The sequence below is a fragment of the Vidua macroura genome, chromosome 4, assembly GCF_024509145.1.
Source record: "Vidua macroura isolate BioBank_ID:100142 chromosome 4, ASM2450914v1, whole genome shotgun sequence".
Classification (NCBI taxonomy): domain Eukaryota; kingdom Metazoa; phylum Chordata; class Aves; order Passeriformes; family Viduidae; genus Vidua; species Vidua macroura.
In genome coordinates, this window is record NC_071574.1 from 7,811,265 (window position 1) to 7,834,680 (window position 23,416).

At 37.8% G+C, this 23,416-nt stretch overlaps 1 protein-coding gene across 2 annotated transcripts in view; it reads left to right on the forward strand.

Moving 5' to 3' along the window:
- Positions 1-22,206, forward strand: part of EDNRA (endothelin receptor type A) — a 36,571-nt gene extending 14,365 nt beyond the window's left edge. For both annotated transcript variants that reach the window (XM_053975768.1, XM_053975767.1), the window contains exons 3-8: positions 3,748-3,875; positions 8,586-8,784; positions 12,591-12,743; positions 15,111-15,244; positions 15,623-15,731; positions 17,087-22,206. In XM_053975768.1, coding sequence (XP_053831743.1) covers positions 3,748-3,875; positions 8,586-8,784; positions 12,591-12,743; positions 15,111-15,244; positions 15,623-15,731; positions 17,087-17,227 — 864 coding nt within the window. In that variant the 3' untranslated portion in view covers positions 17,228-22,206. The remainder of the gene's footprint in view (positions 1-3,747; positions 3,876-8,585; positions 8,785-12,590; positions 12,744-15,110; positions 15,245-15,622; positions 15,732-17,086) is intronic.
- The last annotated feature ends 1,210 nt before the right edge of the window (positions 22,207-23,416 follow it).

Below are 23,416 nucleotides of genomic sequence, written 5' to 3' on the forward strand. Positions count from 1 at the left end.
ACCAAGCCCATCTATTTTTGGGCTGAGCTCCAGGGCTCAAACACACAGTGTCAGCCTGGCATGAGATAAACAGTGAGGCTGCACATGAGCATGATCTGGGCAACACTCATGTGCTGGGTTACAACATCCTCTCCTTCAGACTATATATAAATTGCCTGGGATGCACAGTGGGACTTGATGTTTTGCACATCAGCTACCATACTGAGGGGGGTTAGAAAATAGCAGCAGCAGCAGAATAAAATCAACGGAGTGACATTTAAAAATCACTGCAAAGGAATGTTCTCAGTGCTGATGTCTTGTTTGTCTTCAGCAGCAGCTCAGGGCAGAGAGGCCATATAAAGCAGCAGAGAAGGGAGGATGCTCAAGGAAGCTGTGGCTGTCTGGTCTCTTCACTGAGTTTTTAAAGAGCAGCCTTGATTTCTGATTTCAGTGCAAAAATACATGTTGACCACACTCTTTTCTCAGGAATTGCAGCACAGTATGAAATACTCCTAAGTAGCAAGCTGCACAAGGGAAAAGTGTGTTTCCTTTGCCACATGTCTTATTTTGAAACCTCAGAGATTTTGTAAGTGGGTTTGCAAAAGCACAATCCACTTCCACAACTCATAGAGAACTGGGACACAAGTAGGAGCAATCAGTCTGAATTCTTCTATCTAGAGCCTTGAGAGAAAATGTAATTTTCTAGAATTTTACAATCATTCTGTTTGGATATTAGAATATGCAAAATCACTCAAAGAGCAAAGCCAGTAGTTCCAGTTCTTCTATTGCACCTAAGTAAATCAGGATTAATTAAATTAAATTCCTGGGTTCATTTTTTTAGTACAAAATAAATGTATTATTTCCTTCTGAAATTTCCATACCATGCTAGGGCAGAACAGAGAGAAATGGGCTTATTTTGATGCAAAAATTAGTAAAACTAAAGACAGGACCAGATTTGCTGACTAAAAATATCTGCAGAAGAAAAAAGTTGGCACCTGATTCAAGGGGAAGTAATGAATGCACAGCTGATGTGGAGTGATAATGGAGTACACCCCCAGAAATGATTGCAAAGTGAATCTTGAAATCAAAAAAAAACCTTATTTCTGGTCCCAGGGATTTTGATTAAAATCCACTTGAAAAGAATGTCTAATGATTTGGTACTGAAATTACTTCAATTAGTGGAAAGTGTAAGAAACAAAAGGAATAAAATACTTTTAATCTCAAGAAAGGAGAGCTTCCTGGGGTGCGGGTAGAAGCGTACATGCTGGAAGCGTGATAAAGCTTCCCCGTGAGGAGTAATGAGTTAGTGAACCTTTTTCAAGTACAACACTTTTCTTTTTGAAGCTAATATTTGCCTTGTAGTAGCAGAGTTTTACAGTCACTACAAAGTGCTTGTTCATTTCTACTGCTGGTGTAGCTACAGCCACAGTCAGGGCACAGAAATGAATAGGTGGCTTTCAGTTGCCTTTTAAAGCGTGATCTATAATGATAAATGGGTTTTGGGGCTCTGGTTGGCACAGGGGATTGACAGAAGTCTGCTAGAGCTGCTTTGCCATGGCAGTGCCATTTATAATTTAGCTTTCCTAGCCCGAGAACTACTCTGATTTTACCCAAACCCAGCCAAGAGTTTGGAGGTTAAATTCCATGTGACTACAACATGGTTGAATTGCTATAGGTCCTGATCATCCCTTCTTTTTTCAACTTTTTTTGTGATAAAAACTAAAATTTCGTATGAGAGTTCTAGGTAAAATGCAGAATATGCTCTGCAAACATTTGTTAAACTATTGCAAACCTGTCTGGAAAACAATTGTGCTGGAGCTTTAAATGTATTTCATTCAGTCTATAAATACAGATAGAATCAGAGGAACTAACCAAGAGCTTGCAGATATAAACTTATCACTTTTGCTACTGAAGGTACTGACTACTGTTAAATCACCAATCCTAGCAATCCAATTCCTAACCTTTTAAGAAAAGGGGGATTTCCTTTCATCAAATGTGACTATCCTAAACTGGGATACCATACCAAAGGTACTTGCACACATAAGTTTGATCCACAGTTTCCACCCAGCTGGCTGAAAGCTGTGAGTTGCTAAAATCTGTCCTGGAATACAAGTAATCAAATGACATTAATATAGTCCTAGAGAGACACAGACAATATGGAGTGCATAGCTGCTTCCAGCATTTTTGGGGTACCATTTGGGGGACAAAATCACAAGTAACTCAGCATTGTGATGAATGACTACAAAATAGAGGGGGTGCAAAACATCCACAGCAGGATTATGAGGAGAAGGTTAATTCCTACTTAGGTAGGATTTTGTGATAAACATCCATATGCTACAGCTAAGTTCTCTGAAAAACTCATGCTGTGAAAAAAACAGAAAGGTAACACCTACCTTAACTGAGATAAAGACAGATGTGAATTTGAACTTCCCACAGTTAACATTTGTATTGCTAAAGGTAGTGATTATTAGCATACTTCAATTTAACACTAATTTAAATAGAAATAAAATGTTTACTTTGAATACTACAGTCCTGAGTTAAAATCAGAATTTGTTTTTCTAATTCTACAGCTAGAATACACCCACTTTTACCAGATAAGTGAGTTCCAGGACCTAAGCTGCTAATGAAAAATATTTCTAGTCTTTGTGATTGCAAAGCTGACTCTCAAAACATGAACATTCTACCGCTAAAAAAAGCCTCAGCAGCTTAGAAAAGAGACTTAGAGAAGAAGATGAACAAAATGGTAGTGCAAGAGTGAGAAGGTTTAGTGACTTCATTTTTTCAATAAAACTATTCATGAGGGTTGAAATATCCCTTACTTGAGTTAAAATAGCCAAATTAGGGCTCAGTACTTTGTATGGACTCAATAATTTTTCATTTATTGCACTTACTTACATTGAATGTAATCTGCCATTTTACTGTCAGCACAAGGGTGATCATCTGTGACTCTGCAGCCAGTCACAGATTTGATTATCCTGAATAATTTTGTGTCCTGTATTTTGTATGTATACTTGCTATCAAAGCCCAGTTCCAAGACATGTTCAAAGCTTTTACAGTTACAGCTAGAAATACTTACATGCTAATTCTTCACGAGTGTGCACATGAATCACTGTACTAATATTTATTATGTAAATGCCTCCTTGGAAATACTGCTCAAAGCCTCAGTCACTCACATCTTTCCAATGGATGCCTTTCTGTTGCCTTGAAGCACAGCCCACGTGTTTGCACGGTTGTCCTTTAAAACGGAATATGGAACAAATTATGCATGCACAGTGTTTTCTTCACACTCCTCAGAGTCTGGCACTGAGTATTGCCATGAGTTACACAATGGTACATTTACGATGACAAGAATCTACTTGCGTGCAGCATCAGGACTTGGCTCTGAGGTATTTCATTATGGACCCTGAGTTATGTTTTGACTGCCTGGTTCTGGGACATGGCAGCCCATTTATGATAACCATTTATGACAGGCTTGAGTTAGATTTTCATTATTCAGTACTGCTGGCAGGTTCACAATAAAAAAAAAAAATGTTAGCAATGCAATTTACTATTGCAACAGCACAAGGTCAACATTTTATGTAAACTTTCAACTTCTGTGCTTCCACAGTAGCAGATAGTTCCCAGATCCACTCAGTACTAGGGATATGCTTGAGGTATGGAGAACTCAGGGTTACACTGGCTGTGTCTAAGACAAGAAATAACTACAGTTGTGACATACTTGCTAGGTTACTGTTTAAATATTCTGATTATTTTGTATCTTCTCTTTAGCTCCTCGCTCAGAAGTGGCCTTTTGGAAATACAGAATTTGGACAGTTTCTTTGCAAATTCCTTCCCTTTATCCAGAAGGCATCAGTGGGAATCACAGTCCTTAACCTGTGTGCCCTTAGTGTGGACAGGTACAGTATATTTTACTCTTTTGCCACTGTTCTTGCACACGCAGATTTTCTAAATCTGGGAGCACTAAGCATGGTCTTAGCAGGCAAATTACAATACAGATATAACTTAGATTCTGGTCTTTTATATTCTGGCTAATGCCAAGCACCACATCTGTGGCTCAAATTATAATATTAGAAGTCCTTGGGCTAATGAACTTTGCATGTTTTTTAAAGGTACCTAAAAGCTCTGGTAAAGCGGTATTTCAACTTCTTTTACCAGACAAAAATTTACTGGGGTTTGACTTAGTACTCATATTTCTTTCTTTCATATGAACTCATGGGGGGTTTTTGTATTTGAACAAGATCATAATCTTTAGGTTTAAAAATCAGTTTTTCAACTCACTGCCTATGGACAGTAAACAGGGTTTATTCTGATAACTTTCAAAACTAACAGAGCTCTACTGAAAAATATGTTGGAAACTTGCTTTGATAGTTTGACATAGGTAGTTTGAAAATTAATGCCTCTGCTATGTTTTCTTAAAACATAAATTGCAATAGCAGATGAACACTTGACTTCTGTAAAAGTTAGTTTTATGTCTTGAGTTACTTGATCTTGCTCTACTCCAAAATATCAGTACCTCTAAATACAGAAAATACTGTTAAATAAAATGCAGGATGTGTATTAGTACAGGGATTCAAAGAAGCTTTAAAATTATTCTTGGTTTGGCTTTATAGCAAAAGCTAATGTATAAGGTTTGCAGTGGATAAATCACTTGGTAGTACCCATACTTAAAATACAGTTCCTTACTGCATTAGTACCTCATTAGCCAAAGCAATAAATTTAAAAAAAAATTAAAAAATTAAAAATAAGGTAATACAGGCAAGTGTTCTACCTCCATTTTTTGAATCTGATAACTACAAAAATAGCTCTATTTCTCAAACAATATCTGCCCACCATTAAATAAAATCCCATGGATCACTCTAAGGAATAAATCATAGATCAAGCACATGAAACAGACAGTTTGTTAGATAAATTCAGACAACTGCAGTTTCACTAGATGAAGTTCCACTGTTATATACATTTTTATAGATTGGAACTAACTCATCTGAAGCTACCTTTTTGTAGATGCATACATATTTTTACAAGGACTAATTTGCTAATCCTCAGAACAACCAAATCCTGTTTCCATTTGAATATAAAGTCTGGTATGGGATCAGACACAGACTATTTAATTTCCTCCCTTAGCTTAGACACTTTGCCAAGGACATATTCTTTATCATCTGTTGCTACTCTAGTAAGTGGTTGCAGAGGATGTGTGTTAGGAAACAGATGTATAGAGCCAGATTCTGATATTGGCTAACAAGAACTGAATCTAGTTTCAATCACCATGACAGCTCAGAGCACCTCCAAGTTAGGTTGGACACTGGAAGCTGGGCACATTAACACAAAATTCCTCATCAGCTAATGGTTGCTTTCTAGAATGGAAAATGAGTAAACATTAAATAGTGTGCTGTCACGGCTGGACTGTTTCTGCTCTGTAGGCAAGTTAATTCTTGCAAAAGCTCCTGAATGTTATTTTGTAATTATTTTGGGTCCCTATATACTGCACATAAAAGACAGAGTCAATCGGTAGAGTGAATCCAGAGCTCCATATTTTTAGTTGTTGTTGACTCTCTATCCCTGTTGAAGACTACAGCCTTAAGTTAGAACAGGATTCTTTTTTTTCTATCAGGAAAATCCCTGTGCTAACTACATCCTATTGTGAAATGCCCCTCATTACCACTGCCCTGGAGTGACTTGCCCTGACATTGTATTAAGGTTTAACTGTGCATGCCCAAGGGGAACAATGGCTACTCACATGTGGAGAGGGTTTTAAGAGGCTGACAGAAAGCCAGCCATTCAGCCTTCTGAGGAAGCTCACTTCGAAGTTGCCTCAGATGCCCCTCAGGCATTTTTAAACTCTAGGTCACGATGGTGACGACAGTGTGACTCTTTTTCTAAACAGTGCTTGAGTGTGACTAAGAGGAAGGATATTTCCCTGCCTGAGTTTCTACTCTTGCTTATGTCTTGGGCATAATGATTTTGGTGAAGAAATGGGTTGAAGAAGAAAAGTGAATACATGGCTCTCATTTAACGTGTATACACTCTCTTCTCGCCCCCTCTGCATAGCACATTGCAAAGGACAGTAATCCTAAAGTAGATATTTTTACCTGGACCAACTCACAGTAAGTGCATGAGACTAGTCGAGATTTTGCCACTAAAATAAAACTCTAAGAGCTTTATTGTGTTAAGATATTTGCATAAAATGAATAACAGCTATGGTTGCTAATAATGAAGCAGAAGAGTTCATTATCAGCAACTGTCAGCAGTAGGGACATTCAGGAACTGTTCTGGCACTCATCTTGACAGTGACTGCTTCATACATGCTTGATCTTGTCCCTTATGTTTCCTGCATTGCTTTTCACTCTTACAAAGGATGATACTCCCAGAACAGACACTTGCTATATTGTGGGGCCATTTGAACATTTAGTTTTCTAATTAACACCTAATTTCTAATCTAAGTTAAAAGGAATAGGAGAACAAAAGCACCCACTGATGTTCTCAGATCCAGACAAGATGCCCTTCTGAAAGAAATGCTTTAAGCATATTATAACTGGATAGGAGTGCAAAATATTTAATTGTGTGTATGTATACAAGTTGACAGCACATGCATGAGCAGTTGGAAATGAAAAAGGGAGAGAGAAGAGGAGCCACAACATCAAGCAGAGGACAGGAACTGACCTGGAAAAAAAAGTGAACAATTTAGGCAAGATTGGAGACAAGAGGGAAATAAACAGAACAAAAGGAAAGTTAGACAAATCTCACACAGATTTTAGAGAAAGGAATTAAATGCAATGCATTATGCATGTATTTTATGTCAGGTCCCTGGCAGACATCCTATGTTTTCCAAGTATGAGGGAAATAAACCCTGCAGTACTTTCTCACTCTTGATTGTGGGAGGTTTGTGGCTAGACAAAGATCCTCTATATTACCTAACCCACAGAACACCCACCTGAAAAATTATTACTACTAAAATTATTATTAGTACTATTATTATTACTACTATTTGCTTTTTTATGCTCAAAGAGTTTCTACACACATTTCTGTAGAAAAGATGCTCTGAGAGCCTGTCTATAGTACACCTGTGACTGTGCTGTGCAAGACACTGCTGTAGATATCAAGGCAAAGCTTTCCAGTCTCTTTTCTGCAGGGGTGATGGCAGGCCCTGACACCTTCCAGTGATGTTGTAACAATGCTTGCTGAAGTTTTTGTGAGGGGTTTAAGCCTGGGTTTGTATTCAGGCATTGTCATTCCCCTAAGACTGAGACTACAGGGGATGGAATTCCCAACTCTTCCATCTAGTTAATAAGCACACTTCCAAACTAAAAAGAGGGTGTGATACAAGAAATCAGAATAAATGATTTGTGTGTGAATCCAGTGTTACTGTATTGGTTAAAAGAGGACTGAGAAAGCCTTTCAATAATAAAATTTTCCTGATCTCTGTATCCTAGGTCCTGTAGCCCTCAAAAAAATGTTTTTTTTCTCCTTCAGAAGCTCTTCATTCCTTCCGTCTTGGTGGGACTCGATGATCTCAAAATGTCTTTTCCAACCTAGTTCATTCTGTGATTCTGTGATCTCAAAAATTCCAAATCCAGCATTTCCCTTTTTAATCTGATATTTTTTTAAGCAGATGAACAACTTTTCTTGACTTCTTTTATCCTCAACCAAAGAAAACTATTTCGTCAGTGGATGCCATGATATATCCATGCAGTACTGTCACTCCAAATGGGAAGGTGCTATTATTTTAAGGAAGCAAAATAAGCAGTTCACAAGCTGTTACATCATTAATGACAGAGAGCTCTCCAGAATGAATTTCAGATTATTACAAGATCAAAAATAATACTGGTTCTTTCCACTGATTCTGTCTTTGCTAAATTGATGGGAATGCTAAGCAAATAGTTTACTGCAGTAATTGTAGGACAACAGTTAAATCTTCTACTGAAAATTTAGTTTATGGACTGGATTGCACTCTGTATTCTATGCCTATCAGTCTTCTCTGAATAATTTTACAACCTTCTGACCAGAGCTGACAGAGAGATTGAGGTCTCAAGGCTAATAAATTTCTACAAGCTCATTGAAAACTGAGAGACAGCTAGAGGAGAAAAATCCTCTCAGCTCATTGAACAGTGTGAACAGAACTAATGCATTTACACTTCACCAAAAGTATTTTCCTGGTTTTTCATTGCCTGGAAGCTGACAGCTTCAATTTGGATAGCACTGCTGCTACAGCTGAGGTAGCTGAAGGAGATGGATGTTTTGTATCTGTTAGAATGGCTGTGTGCCTGGAAGCTTTTTTTCCTCTGTTATGGCAGTTATTTAGTGAAAGATAAAGTCTGTCCTCACAAAGCTTGTCTACTTTCATTAGAAATCATTAGTGCAGTCCACCCAGCAGAATTCCACACAATCCCACACCCAAGCAGAACAGGAGCATCCGGCTCTCTGCTCGCCACCCCTCGATGTGCCCTGTTATGTCCTAGGTAAGTTGATAGCTGGCAGAGGCCCTGGAATAGGCAGAAAAAACAAGTAATACAAGTCTCAGGTGTCAGCTTCAGGAATTGACTTGCCATATGACACTGAACCGTGATCTTTTAAGAAGGAAACCGCGGGCTGGAAACACCTGTCTCTTTCAGGTACAGAGCAGTTGCGTCCTGGAGCCGTGTTCAGGGGATTGGAATCCCGATGATCACTGCCATTGAAATTTTCTCCATTTGGCTTCTGTCCTTCATACTGGCCATCCCAGAAGCAATTGGCTTCGCCGTGGTACCTTTCAAATACAAGGATGCAAGTTATGTTACCTGCATGCTCAAACCTACAAACGACTTCATGTTGGTAAGTAACATCCTGTCTTCTCTTTTTTGGAACCCACAGTACATGGGTTAGACAATTAAGATACTGGATGATAATAGAGTTTATTCATGCATTAAACTGCAAAATGTATTCTAATGTGAATTGGTGCAAAGAGGATCCCATGTTCACAGTGACTTGTCTCTGCTTTCAGCCAGAGAGATTAAATGGGGCTTTACTGCATTTTCATTTCTTTGCTACTGAGAATTCTTACTACAGACATTTGCAATTCACACCTGCTTAAAGTACAATCAAGAGATGTATCAGGGTAACCAGAGCCTTGAAAGGTTATGAGTTTCAAGGTACAACACCTTGGAGCTTGTAAATGTCAAAACACATGTTTTACCATGATGAGTCACCCTTTTGTATGCAGTAGTCAGCTCTCTTGGCACACAAAGAAAAGGGTGGGGCCATGCTACATGCATTAAAGTCAAATAAAAAATAATCCTTTAGTTTACAAGAAATCATGACTACAAAGCTGACAGACCCACACCTCCAGCTAGGCGCTTGTGCAGTGCTAGCTGCCATTGGATACAGCAGCTCCTCTTGCAAGAGGAGTGCCTGAGACACGCCAGGCTGCCTTGGCACGTTTCCTACCCCTCACCCTCTGCGCTCCTGAAGATTAACAGCTGTCAATACCCACATCAACTTCTGCAAAGCAGCTCAGGTGAGAAGTCACTACAGAATCAATAGATTACTGCATAGGGGCATAGTGGTTTTCCACTTGGCCTTACAATGAGAAAATATCTTAATTTTTTAAATTTCTGAATACAGTGAAAAGCCAGGTACCATTCATCCAGTAATGAAAAAGAAAGAGTAATATTCTGATCTGTTGCAGAGAAGGCAGATAGCACTAGGTCTTAAGTCTTGAGAAAAACTCAGTATTCTTTTCTGGACTAGAATTTTTTATAGTAGAGTATAAGTTTCTCTTTTTTGAATATTTGGTGGTTCTCCTTTTATTGAATCAAAACATAATTTGGCCTAGAATTGGGAAGGATAAGGTAAAGTGGAGCTAGGAATTTTAGAAAATAAAAAATGTGGATAATTATTTTTTCAGAGGAACAACCCCAACTCTTGTAGGGTTACATAGACTATAGGGATGGCCAAAAGAGCATGAGATAATTGAAAGAGAAGACAAAAGGAATTCCCTAAAGGAAATAATTAATGCAGGTAAAGACGGAGTGGAATTTATTATATTTTATTATAGTTTATTATATTTTTGTTTCTTGAAGCCACAGCTTATATGACTGTAGATACTGCAGTTATAAGACTGTGATTTATGAATTACACACTGCAGCAAAATTTCCCTTCTCTAATGGCTGTTTTTCCTCCTCAAATGTGCCTGGACAACCTTCACTTCCTTTTTCCCTAAGGAAAAGAATAGTTTTCCCTTTTCTCAAAAACATTACTGTTCAGGTCTTTCATAGGCATGCTAACTTTAATGATTACTGTTCTGTTCTTAATGTTCTAAGTAGAGTAGCTTGGTTTGTTTTCCTAGCAGGAAGTAGTATCCCTTACTTGCTCAGTGTAATTCAGAAGTACCGATCTCCCCACAGCAGTTTGATTTTTAAGGAAACAAACCAGCAGTTATGTCCAAGCTGAGAGTAAATGTTGGATGTGTCAGTCAAAATGGAGAGCTTTGTGTTTCAATGTGTTGCAAGCAAGTACAAACATGAGATTAAAGCGGAAATACCATTTTAACCTTAACTATAGTATTTACTACCACAAACACCACAATAAACAATTACTAAACTTCAGGAAGTATTTATTATTAACTTTGGTGTTTAATAGGAGCTTTATGCATGTTTAAAGCTATCTTTGAAAGATTTAAAATATTCATGCTAGACCATGACTCCCAAGAGGCCGAGCGCACTAGGAAGCTTGTTTAAAATGCACATTTCCTGTAGAAAACCAGTTCCATGTGGGCTTTCAAGACAAACAAAAGAATGTCTACTATGTCTACTTCTCTTCAATCAACCCATTTTTGTGCATTGATGTAAGCTTTGTGAAACTCAGATTCCTCAATTAATCATTTACAGACATTTTAGAGTAGGTTTTATAACTCCACGAGGCCAACTCCTCATCCAGAAGTGACGTATTGGTCAGGGCTGTGACACAGCCCTTATGTGTGTTTTCTTGACCAGCAGGCAATGCTCATGGAGGCTGGAACACTGGTAGGACACACAGTTTTCCTTGGAAACACGGAATGGATTCACGTAGTCCACATCTCGTTGCGCTGCACAGCCAACGTGATTCCAGGCTGACTTGGAGGAATTTGCCATGGAAAAGATAATTGTCTCCATGTATTTGTAATCCTTTGCTCTGCAGAAGGAGCAGTAATTACATTTGCCCTCAGTACAAACTCCTCAAATACGAGGCATATTGTTTTCTGGTTTTCTGCTGGCAAAAGCTTTGCTCCCAAAGGGGGAAATTCTGCCCCCAAGCAAAGTGCAGCTATGCAGGAGACTGCAGCCCCTTCTCAGGGAGGAGGCTAATGAGGAGGAGGAAACAAGTTAATCAACACAACACAGTGTCCCAGACTGAGGTTGGATTGTGGCCTAGAAAACAGCAGCATAATCTAAACTAGCAAATTCTGTATGCAGCTGTGTTGGGGCAGAGGGAAAAAAAAATCAAAAGCATTCCCCTTTTCTTAGTAAATCAACTTCCTAATGTAACTGAAGTAGATTTTTAAAGTAACATTATTAAACACCAGTATATTAATTGTATCAGCTTCTTTTCATCTTTCAAAGTTTAGTGCTATTTGATTTTAAATGTAAACACGATGTCAAAAGTTTGAGTTTTTCAAACAGGATTCATAAAACCCTCAGGCATAAGAATTTTGACATTTGGTGCGGGAACTGTGATGTTACAAGAGCACATCCTCTAGGAACAAACAAGCTGGGGGAAAGAGTGACATATCCCTTTTATACTAATAACCTAGACACAGGAAGTATTTGAAATGCTATATTTTAGTGCATAATTTTGGCTGAGCATAAAAGTTAAAAACCAAGATACATTATTTTCTGAAGTCTGAAAACACGATCCTCTTTACAGAAAAGAGCTATTTTAAATGTTTTCTCAAATGTAGTATTCCCCACAATACATAAATGTATTAACTTACAGCATTGCTTACATCACAGCTAATACTTAAAATTACATAGAGTAAAGTATTGCTATTCTACCAATACCTCACTGTCCCACAAAAGGCAAATGGTGGAAATGGCAGTCAAGGGGTTAAAAGTAAGTGTACCACTGGAAGCCATCCCTAAGCTTTGCACATATCAGACAAACACTTATGAAGTGGCTCCTATCTGCCCAGTACATAAGCAAACCAACTGCCAACCTTTTCACTGATAACAAAAGGTGATTAAACTTACAAGACATTTTGAATTTTCCTTTTTTGGCATCAGGACAGAAGCTGTAGAGGTAAATGGCATTTCCTGAGACAGGCTTTTAGTAAGATTCGTTATCTCAGACTGACACTGTCTACATTTTGGCAGGTCTTTTTCATGCAGCTGTATTCTAGTTTTCATGAATGAATATAAATGTTCAGAAAGTACTACCAAAAATAATTAGTTCCAACCCGAGACAGATTGCAACAAAGGCACAGGCAGGCTATCTGTAAATGTTTGCACTGCCACAATTCCTATTTTGATGTGGGTCAAAAAGAGATCAACAATAAACAAACAGACAGATACCAGTGTACCAACTATCATGCTTTTCCAAGGCCTTTCTGTGGTATTTTGCACTCAATCATAAGAAAATATCTGCTCTCTTTTCCTTATCTACAGTTTTACAAAGATGCAAAGGATTGGTGGCTGTTTGGTTTCTATTTCTGCATGCCGCTGGCATGTACTGCCATCTTTTATACGCTAATGACTTGTGAAATGTTAAACAGAAGAAACAGCAACTTGAGAATTGCTCTCAGTGAACACCTGAAGCAGGTAAATATATTAGAAAAAAACAGTGCTTGAAAATATTGTTCTTCTCTCTGTGGGTTACATTAGAAATATTTCAAAGTGTACCTGAATACAGTAAACTACAGAAGGAGAAAGTGAGGATGTGGATTATTTATGATGTCAAGGCATTCATTTAAACCTGGAACAAAAGACTAAATCATTGTATAAGGAGGCATTGAAGACAGTATGCTCAGGAAACTAACCCTTTTCTTTCTTTTCTTATTCTGACAGTTATGCCCTCCTTCTCTTTGACCTCAAATCACTGCTGTCTAAATGCTTTGAAATTTAACTACAAAGATTTGCCAAAAATGTTTCTTTTTCTGTATAAAGATATCACTCCATGGATCCTCCCTCCTTTTGGCACTCTTTGATATGTAACTGTAGTTTCATATAAAAAGCAATTGGAGAATAACCTCTTTAGAAAGAGTGAATTTTGTTTCTCAGGGTTACTGCACTGTTGCAGTACCACTGCTGTAGCTGCTTTGAAAAGAGCAACAGGAGAACAGAGCAAACAAATGATCACAGAACAAAATTGCTAATGGAACCTTTAGGTCTCTTTGCTGGTTTGGCAGCGCTGGCTCATGTTTAACACTTAACTGGACTTTAAAAAAGAGTCTGGAGCTTTCCCCCTGCATTAATATCAGCCCTTCAAATTCCACTCTTTTAACTTCCATGTTCGCAGATGTGAATCCCTAAAGCAGTCCTCTCTGCATCAGAGTGAGTTCTCACAGAGGTTCCTCCTCTGCCGGTTCATTCCAGATCAGGGCTGACTGAAAAATCTTCCCCTTGTGCAGATTCTCCACTTTTTTCCCTCATCAGGCCCTGGGACTGCAACACAGTGTGTCTTAGGGCCACACACAGGCTACTCCACCCAGTAGAACTGGAATGGTATGTACTAGGAGGTGGGGGAATCCACCGTCCTAAAATGCAGTGCCCACTAAGCTTCTCAGGCTGGCTGCTGCAGGATGACTTTAAAATTTAAACATGTTTATCTTTTTAACCCTCATCTTTTTATTTTCCTTCCTTCCTTCCTTCCTTCCTTCCTTCCTTCCTTCCTTCCTTCCTTCCTTCCTTCCTTCCTTCCTTCCTTCCTTCCTTCCTTCCTTCCTTCCTTCCTTCCTTCCTTCCTTCCTTCCTTCCTTCCTTCCTTCCTTCCTTCCTTCCTTCCTTCCTTCCTTCCTTCCTTCCTTCCTTCCTTCCTTCCTTCCTTCCTTCCTTCCTTCCTTCCTTCCTTCCTTCCTTCCTTCCTTCCTTCCTTCCTTCCTTCCTTCCTTCCTTCCTTCCTTCCTTCCTTCCTTCCTTCCTTCCTTCCTTCCTTCCTTCCTTCCTTCCTTCCTTCCTTCCTTCCTTCCTTCCTTCCTTCCTTCCTTCCTTCCTTCCTTCCTTCCTTCCTTCCTTCCTTCCTTCCTTCCTTCCTTCCTTCCTTCCTTCCTTCCTTCCTTCCTTCCTTCCTTCCTTCCTTCCTTCCTTCCTTCCTTCCTTCCTTCCTTCCTTCCTTCCTTCCTTCCTTCCTTCCTTCCTTCCTTCCTTCCTTCCTTCCTTCCTTCCTTCCTTCCTTCCTTCCTTCCTTCCTTCCTCCCCCCCTTCTCCGCCCCCTCCTCCCTCCCTCCCTGTCCACATTAATGTCTAATCTAATCACAAATATTTTAATATTTTGATAAAAGCTGCCATTATAAAAAAAAGAAACTATAATAGTCTTATTCAAAGCCTAACAAGACTGGAATCACTATTTGACTTCAAGTTCTTTCATGACAGAGCCTAGCAGTGCTTGTCACTGTTACAGGCCAGTGGAATCCTTACCCCTTCATATGCTTCTCTTTATCAAACCCATGCCTACCAAACACCGCTGGTATGTGTTGTCAGAAATCCCCTAAAATATCTGTAACTCTCTAGAGGCACATAAAAAAAAAGCATTAAATTGCAATTATTTCCTAAGTATTACAAGATTAAGTTGCAATAACAACATTTCTGAAATGTTTGTCGAGGAACTATTTACCTGAGAACATCAAGATCACATAGTAAGGATCACATAGCAAAATCAAGATACTGGGCAGTATCCCTTTATAGAACACTGTATCAGAGACAATCCTACAGTATTCTAGCAGTACCAATACCTGTGTGCCCAGCTGCTCCAGCCTCAGTGATGAGCAGATTCTGTTGAGAATGACCAGGATCAAGAACATGACAAACCCCATAAAAAAAGAGTAGTACATCAAGTAGTCTGAAAGCTTCGCTTTGGGAATCCTTTGATAATTTATCTATATTACTGACTGTGCTGCCAACATTACTAACTACAATCACCTGCTAGTATGAACTGGGCACTCAGTATACATTCTTATCTCCTTTATCTAGCGCCGAGAAGTTGCCAAGACAGTTTTCTGTTTAGTCGTGATTTTTGCTCTTTGCTGGTTCCCTCTCCATCTGAGCCGGATTTTGAAGAAAATGGTATACAATGAAAAAGACCCCAGCAGATGTGAACTGCTCAGGTACTTCATTTTCTATGCCAATAGTTTGTACTGAAAAAATATAATGCTGTACACTTAGAATCTCTATGAGGAATGCCACTGTGCAATGCACCTGTGGTGTTCATTAATTTTAAGCTGCACCCATTTTCAGTGGTTTCAGTTTTAATAGGGTAGCATAATCTCAACAAATGTTGTCTGTCATTATTTCAATCACTTTGCTCTGGATTTTTTGAACATCTGTGAGAGAGGTTATTATAGACATGGCATGGTAGAAGATTAGATTGAAGGAGTTAGGTAAGAGAGAATGAATTTGTGTGACAGAAGAGGCTGTAACCACAAGGAAAATGGATGCTTCTGTAGCATATGAACTGTTCAAATATTTGTCCTCCTCTTGCCTAGTTTCTTGCTGCCCTTGGATTACATCAGCATCAACCTGGCAACCATGAACTCTTGTATAAACCCCATAGCTCTGTATTTTGTGAGCAAGAAGTTTAAAAACTGTTTCCAGGTAAGCTTCTCTTGATAAGATTTTATGTCCAGTTAACTAACTGTATTGAACCACTTGGCTGTTACCTACTTTTAACAGCTGGGAGAAGAAGCATGCAAAGGAATGAAAGAATATAAATTGTCTGGTTTAGCAACTAGCAGTTCAGTTCACATAGCACATGGACCAAGACAAAAGTGAAACTATCCACTTCATCTGAAATACTAAACCAATAAATAAGTTTGACATAGTCCTCATATGTGTAAACTGAGATAGACAAGCTCTTGTAAATACTATTTATCTGCACGTGGCATGCACATGAAATAGAATTTGCTCAGTAACAATTTTCAACTCTTGATGACACCAAGCTGCCCATATTAAACAATTTCATAAATGATTGAAATTTTCAAGTTTGAATACCAAATCAAGCACCTGAGTTGACTTTGGCAATCAAATATGCATTATGTCTTCTACCTGCATTTTCCAGTTCCTACACATGCAAACATATTTTAAGGATAAAATAATTTCCTTGTGACAACGTGCCTCTGCAAGTCCCTGTCCATTTATTAAAGGACACAGGAAGCAAAAGGAAAAAAAAAAAAAAAAAAAAAACCAACCCAAAAACCAGAGTAAAGAAAGTAATGAAATGGAAGACTAAAATAGCTTTATCTGAAATGAAAAACAAAGGATGACAGGACTGTACCACTAAACTTTAAGTCTGAGAATAGGCAGAATTCAAACTTCTGAGAAAAATGTGAAGAATTATTAGACTGAGGGAATACCTGTTTGTCTGTAGCCTGCTCAGATTTACAAACTATTTTAAGGGAGCATTTTTACATGAAAAATAAGAAATCAGCTTCTATTCCTAACTGTGCAAGATGTTACATCTCAGTATGTTCACTGAACCTTTTCCAAAATAATTTTGCCTTTTTCTAAGATGTGAGAAGAGTACTAAGCCACAGGCTAGGGAATTTTTCTTCTTTTCTTTTCCATGTTAAGCAGCATGCTGATCCCTAAGTTTGTCAAGTACAATGATAAAGAGGGGGAAAGAACAATCAACCCAGCACCTAACAATATGTATTGAATTCTGTCAGTTCTCAACTTATTTACCTTAGTCAAACAAATTTCCCTTTTCATACAGTGACAGTTATTTGTAAATAAGAGGCACAGTCTGGGCCTAATTTTCTGCATTTGTGATGTTCAATCACAAGAATTGTTTATGTCCTAGGATAAAAATCTCCCTGAATATAGCTAACACTCCCTTCAGCTGGAATCTGTTATCTGTCATTTCTGAATGAAAAATATGGCAAGCAATCTGCATAGAACTGAGAGATTTGTCTTAATATTTATTTATTTATTTATTTATTATTCATTTTCAGTCATGTCTTTGCTGTTGCTGCTCCCAGTCTAAGAGTTTGGTGACTTCAGTGCCCATGAACGGAACCAGCATTCAGTGGAAAAACCAAGAACTAAACAATCACAACACAGACCGAAGCAGCCATAAAGACAGCATAAACTGAAAATCAAGGACTCACACCATTTCAGAATGAAACAGGAAAATAAAAGTCACTACAAAGCTATTACAACAGGAAGCCCAGTGACTGTTCCATAACAAATTCAGACATGTACACCATTGTACCTAATTCTAGAGGTGACTGAGTAGATGGAGTGAGTGTAACTGTGATGTCCTGTGAACTGAGATCCACTGGATGGTAATTCTGCCTCTGAAAAGGATATTGATGTGATTATGACACAAAAAACCTGGCTTGAACTATACAGGTGGTTTTGCTGTTCTGAAGCAGGCAGGAACTGTTCAGTGTCTGTGACTGGTACAATGCAATCTTTTTATCTGATTGTCACCTAGAATTAATCACTCTGGAACTCCTGAGAAGATATCAAAATGGAATCTATCTGCGACTATATTTTCTCTCTGCCCATTTGTCTTTTAAGTTCTATTTCTGTGGTGGATAAAGTCCACTCACTGGTTTGTTTTGCATGTTGTTGTTGTTGTTGCTGTTTTTCAGGTTTATGTTAGAAAATGTTTTGGTCCACACCAGCATTTTACCTATGTTACAATGGATCGGGACGTTAGCCGGGCAGTTCACATTTGTAGCACTTCAGTATTCAAATACAGGAAGAGACCATTTAAACAGCATCAACATTTGGCACTTAAGCACAGATTAATACCAAAAAAAAGAGGTATTAATAATACAGTACTATACTGTGTTATTTATTCTAATGCTCTGTACAAAATAAACATAATCTGTATCAGCAAAAAGAATGGAAGATGCTCACAGATGGGCACCTTACAATGTGTTTTTATTAACCTGACATGTTAATTCTTAAACTATAGGAACCTTTTAATCTATTTAGACTATAGCTGCATGAAATCTAAGTTGAAATGAGGGTCAGTGGAACATAGTGAAACATTATTAAAGCTGTCCAAAGTGTTCTGAGAATATGGTTATTATCAGAGCAGCTATGCACTCTGTTTTCACATTGTGAACATGAGGTTATAGTCAGAGTGAATGTAGAAATGTGGAAGTCCATAAGATGTGCAGAAGGATATTTTGTGCCTTATTTCTTACAGAGTTCTCTGTCTTACACAATACTCAAAGATTTTAATGGGGTTTAATGGGTTATCAGCATTGTTAACCATACAAATGCTATTAACAATATATAGAAACTATTGCTTGCATATATGTAAACTGATGATTTCCTTATTATTTCCATCCATTAAGGCTACATGGCAAGAGATTCCCGGTTTGCCTATAAAAATTTTTAATAGGTAGCCTTTCATTAAATGGTGGAACTCAATAGTGTGGTGTCATATATAATATGTCTCATGCACAAATCTGTTAGGCAATTTATAGCATCTTTTGTGCTAGGCTAAGAAGCAGTAATCAAAATGCCACAAATTTTCAAACATCCATTTCCTTTCCAGTGAAAGATGTAATCCTGCATAGTTTTATTTAAGAGGTCAAAATGCTAGTGCCTACAGTGACTTCTCCTGCACAAATTTCCGAATGTTTACATTCACACAAATCTTCTGAAGTATATTTAAAAAAAGGTTCTTTAAATTTGTTTGTGTATTTTTTGTGTGCTTTTGTCTCTGTGACATATATGCCTGTATGAATACATATAAATCTATGTTCATATGTTATAAACCTAAATACAGTCTTCTGACAGTGCTCTGTGGTAGAGCCTAAGAGCATGGTATGGAATGAGACTTGGTTGAATTTTACTTAAAACATTTCATCCTCAAACTGTATCAGAAATAATAGTAAATGTGTGACAATGCTCTCTGAGAAGATTGAGTTAGTCTCTTTACATCCTGAAATCTTCCCTGCTGCTTTGACTGAACATATTGAGGAGATGATAAAAGTAAACAGAAAAAAGGCATGAGGAATGGATTTAAGTTGTATATTGCTCCTCCTTTATTTCAAGGCAGGAGAAAGCTTTGTGTGCATTGTCCTTTTTTGCTATTTACCCGATGGCTAGAAGAACAAAAAAATTTCATACACCTGCAAACCAGTAATGTGATTGCTCAGAGACAATGTTTCTACCTCTCTACAAAAGACAGTGAGCAACAGAGGCAATCTATGTCAGTTTAGTGTTCTTAACTTCTACCAAAAAAGCCCATCTACCTGCAAAAGTTTCAGTCTGTGAAATGGGTCACTTTTATGTTTTACAAGCACTGACACAAACTGTGAGTCACGAAAATTTAAAATTTTTCCTTCCAGGACTGACATTTCCAACATCTATTGCCTTCAACTCAAGAGCTGTCTCTGTTATGTGGCAGAGATACATGACACACAAAGCATCCTTTAAACCACCTCAGCCTAGATGGAAAAACTATCTTCCTACTCCTCATAATGCTGACTGACCTTAGCCACAGCATTAAAAAATACAAAACTTTTTTAACTAATAAAGAGGGTAAATTATCTAACAGAAATGAAAGGTACTTTCTAGAATCCTTTAGAATTATTTTAGTGAGCTTACTTAGGGATCAGAGCCTGCAAAAACTAACTGATGACCCTCATTCCATTTCTCCAGCCTGTGGAAGGACAAAGAGAGTTAAAATAACAGTGACAAGTGAGGTCCTGGGAGGTCTCATACTCTTTTTTGCCATGTTTGCTTTTTTGTATTTTTACTGGTGGCTGCTGCTCCCACTCACAAACTGGTTGTAAGAACAAAGGGTGTTGTGATGTGGCAGCTGCAATGAAGGTGGGAAAATGCTTCTGAAAAACTTCCCAAGGTACTCTTTTCATTCTCTCCTCTTCTTTACACTGAGAATGGTAAATGTTCCTCCTGGTACAGTATCTACCCTCAATTCTGAAAAAGCTGACTTTCAAAAAGAACCAAGAATTCCACAATTCTGGTGTCACACAGAAGCTGCTTTCTCTTTTACATCAGTACAACTTTCCACAAGTATCCTTCCATTATCTCCCTATTTTATAGATATTTTTAATCCTGCTGTTTGCATCAATCTCAACTGAACTAAGCTTAGTTTTTCTCTGCAGATAACAGGGTTTATTCCACAAGCTTCAGAATAACTTCATAAACTTTTTGTCTGTTCATCATAATCAAAATCCATATAACTGTCACATTCATCTTTTTTTTTGTGGACTTCAGAATTCCCAAATTTTGTCAGACCACTCAGTGTAAAATTTCATTGACAGTCTCACTTCTTAACTTAGTTTTAGAATACAGATGTTCTCTTTGTTTTCAATATGCATTTTTTCAAACTACCTCACTAAAAATTTCCTCTTTGGTATATTTTATACTTATTTGCTTCAAGGAGACAGCATACATGGGTTTTCACTTATGTCTATGTCTGTACTTATTTATTTTCATATGAAACTCTGTGCTTCAGATTTGGCCTAGCCAGCTTCTGTGCATTAAAAAAAGTACTTATATAGTTCATCATAAATCTCATCTGACAAAACCATTAGCTGGGTTCTGAGAAAAGATACTTATGCTACCCTCATATCTGAATATGTTTATTTCTTATTTTAATACAGTCAGTTTCAGATGTTTACCTGTCTGTCCCTCCATCCTTCCAAACCAACTATCAACCCCCTGACCAATTTCAATACATTTTACAGAACAGAGTTATCATCATTATGAAGCTACAGAGAATTTCACGAGAACTGCAGGATGGAAGGAAGAACAAAATTCTACTCATGCTCTATGCAGAAAATTTCTGAAAAGTAGTTTGTGCATAATAAATTCACTTGATAGAAAGATGTTATAAACATTACAGATTCAGAAAAAGCCTTGATCAGAGCATGCAACTTGCAAGACATCTGAGAATCAAACCACAACCCACAAATTCTTGGAAGCCAGTATTTGTAAGTTCCCTTGCTTGTGGAATTACTTGCTGCTTCTTTTTATTTTTCTGCCTCTCTTTCATCATTTACGTATTTACTGCAATCTTGTTACTATATAATTTGATTCTGTGAAGCCTTATGGGTTTCTGTGTGTGAGAAAATTCAAATTCTGCTGCATTTGTATGAACAGATGCCTGCTCAAATGTCCCTGAGGCAAAGCACACATTTTCATTAGAAGAAACACCAGGACAGCATGCTAACATTGCCTTGCAAAGTTTCTTCCACACAATCAGTGCTGCAAAGTATTGGCTCAGCAAAGTATTCCTAATTTACACTCCTCACTCTTTCAAAGACTAAATAAAGGCAATTCTCCAAAATCAGAGTAAAAGAAGACACACAGAAAGTTTGCGGACCAGAAATAGCTCTCAAGTTGCATAGGAAAAAAAAAAAAAAAAGACACCAAACCCAGGCATGTTTAAAATGTGGCTCTAAAAGAACTACAGCTTATCATTAGTCCAAGTGTGGGAAAGGAAGATATGAACTAAATTAAAAAAATGTAGGTCATCTCCAGTTTCTCCAAAGGAAGATTAAATTAATTGTCCTCTACTATCTCATCTAGAATCACTTTTCCCCCGTACAAACACCACTGCTTCTGAACTGAGCTGTCACTTGTGTCACAGCCTTGCAGTCTTGTTAGTTACAGTAGCTTATTATTACAATAATAAAGCTCAACAGAGTTACAACTGGTAAGGAAAAAGAAAAAATCTGAACTTCAGCAGCACTCTGCCCACATTTCTGAGAGTAACTGAGTGTCTGCCAACTGCTCTGCAATCAATGACTTGGTGCATCTCAGAATAAGTCCTCTACTTCAATCTCACTGTCTTAGTCCTTGGGAGCAAAAAGATCGAGAAGTTACCGAATCAAGCATCCAGAACAGTTAATGAGAAGCACTTCCAAGCTCTCCAAGAGAACATACATCCTGCTACATGTTTTAAAAAGAGGGGGAAATTAGAAATCCATCATTACACCACTGTGCCATCCTTTAGCACTCATATTTATTGAAACATCTGTGTCAAAAAGTTTTGGTTTTTTGTGTTTTCCCCTCTAAAATTGTTGTACATTGGTCTCTTTGGTATTGCCTCTGAATAAAGTATACATTTGGATTAGCTTTCTTTCCAATATCTACACAGTGTTAATAAAGCATTCATCTCCAGATACACGGTATATTCCAATACAGAAGTACAATTAAACCAAACTACCATAAAAGTCACAAATTTTTACAGTCAAATCTTAAGCAGAAAATTAAGAGAGCACTCTTGGGACAAATTACTACAGTACAGTACTACTAGTGGAAAATACATTGATTTTTTACTAGATAAAGAAGAAACCATACCACTTTTGCTAATTCAGGAAAGATCAGGTGTTTACAAGAATAATGAGAAAGTCCACATTTCATGAGCTGTAATAAAATACTGTAAGGGCAATAAATCTTCATGTTCCATTATATATTAGGAAGATATAACCCTCCAATGCAAGATTTTTTTATTTCCCTACAATGTTTCTCTAAAGTATTAGTTTCAAGACACATCTCATACTCAGAGATAATTGTGAAGAAAGGGAGATGCTTACTGAGTTTGCCTTCTTGAACTGCAAAAAATCTTTGACTAACATTTTTTGTAATATCCAGCATGTTCTGGCTTTCCTGTACCACAAATGAACTGCAACAATGGCAATACCGAGGACTACTCCAAAATCAAGGAATCCAGTGTTGAATTAGCTCCTTTTTATGATCATTTGTATATATTTGTACATATATGTATATACATATCATTTGAGAATTGATTGGCAAAACCTTAAACAGTGGTTGTTCTTCCATATAAAGTGCATTATTAATATACACCCACCCCCCAATTTTCTCTTCCATTTACTTTAGCAATATAAGACCTCAATCAAAATTAAAACTAGACAATACAGTAATGTCAAGTTTCAAGTAGTAAAAGTTTTCACTTGGGATAAAGTGCTGAACCTACTGACTTCAGTAGGACTGGGATTTCAGACAGAATTTGGGATGGAGCCCACTGGAATGGTAACTTAGCCACATGGCAACGTGACTAAGCCCACTACAGCTAAGCAGGAGAGAAGTAAAAGATTCTGTGGGGCTTGGATGAATAAATATGAAATTATCATCTCATATGCTCAGGTTGGGAAGCCTCAAAAAAGAAACCTCAGCACACTTTGTTTCCCAAAAAATCAGTTCAATAAATGAAGTGAGAGGTAACAATATTCTCCCCTCACATCACTCCACCAACAGAGACAGAATAGAAGAAAAGGAATATTGTCTATTTGCAAGGAGCAATCCTCATTGTAGAATACTGA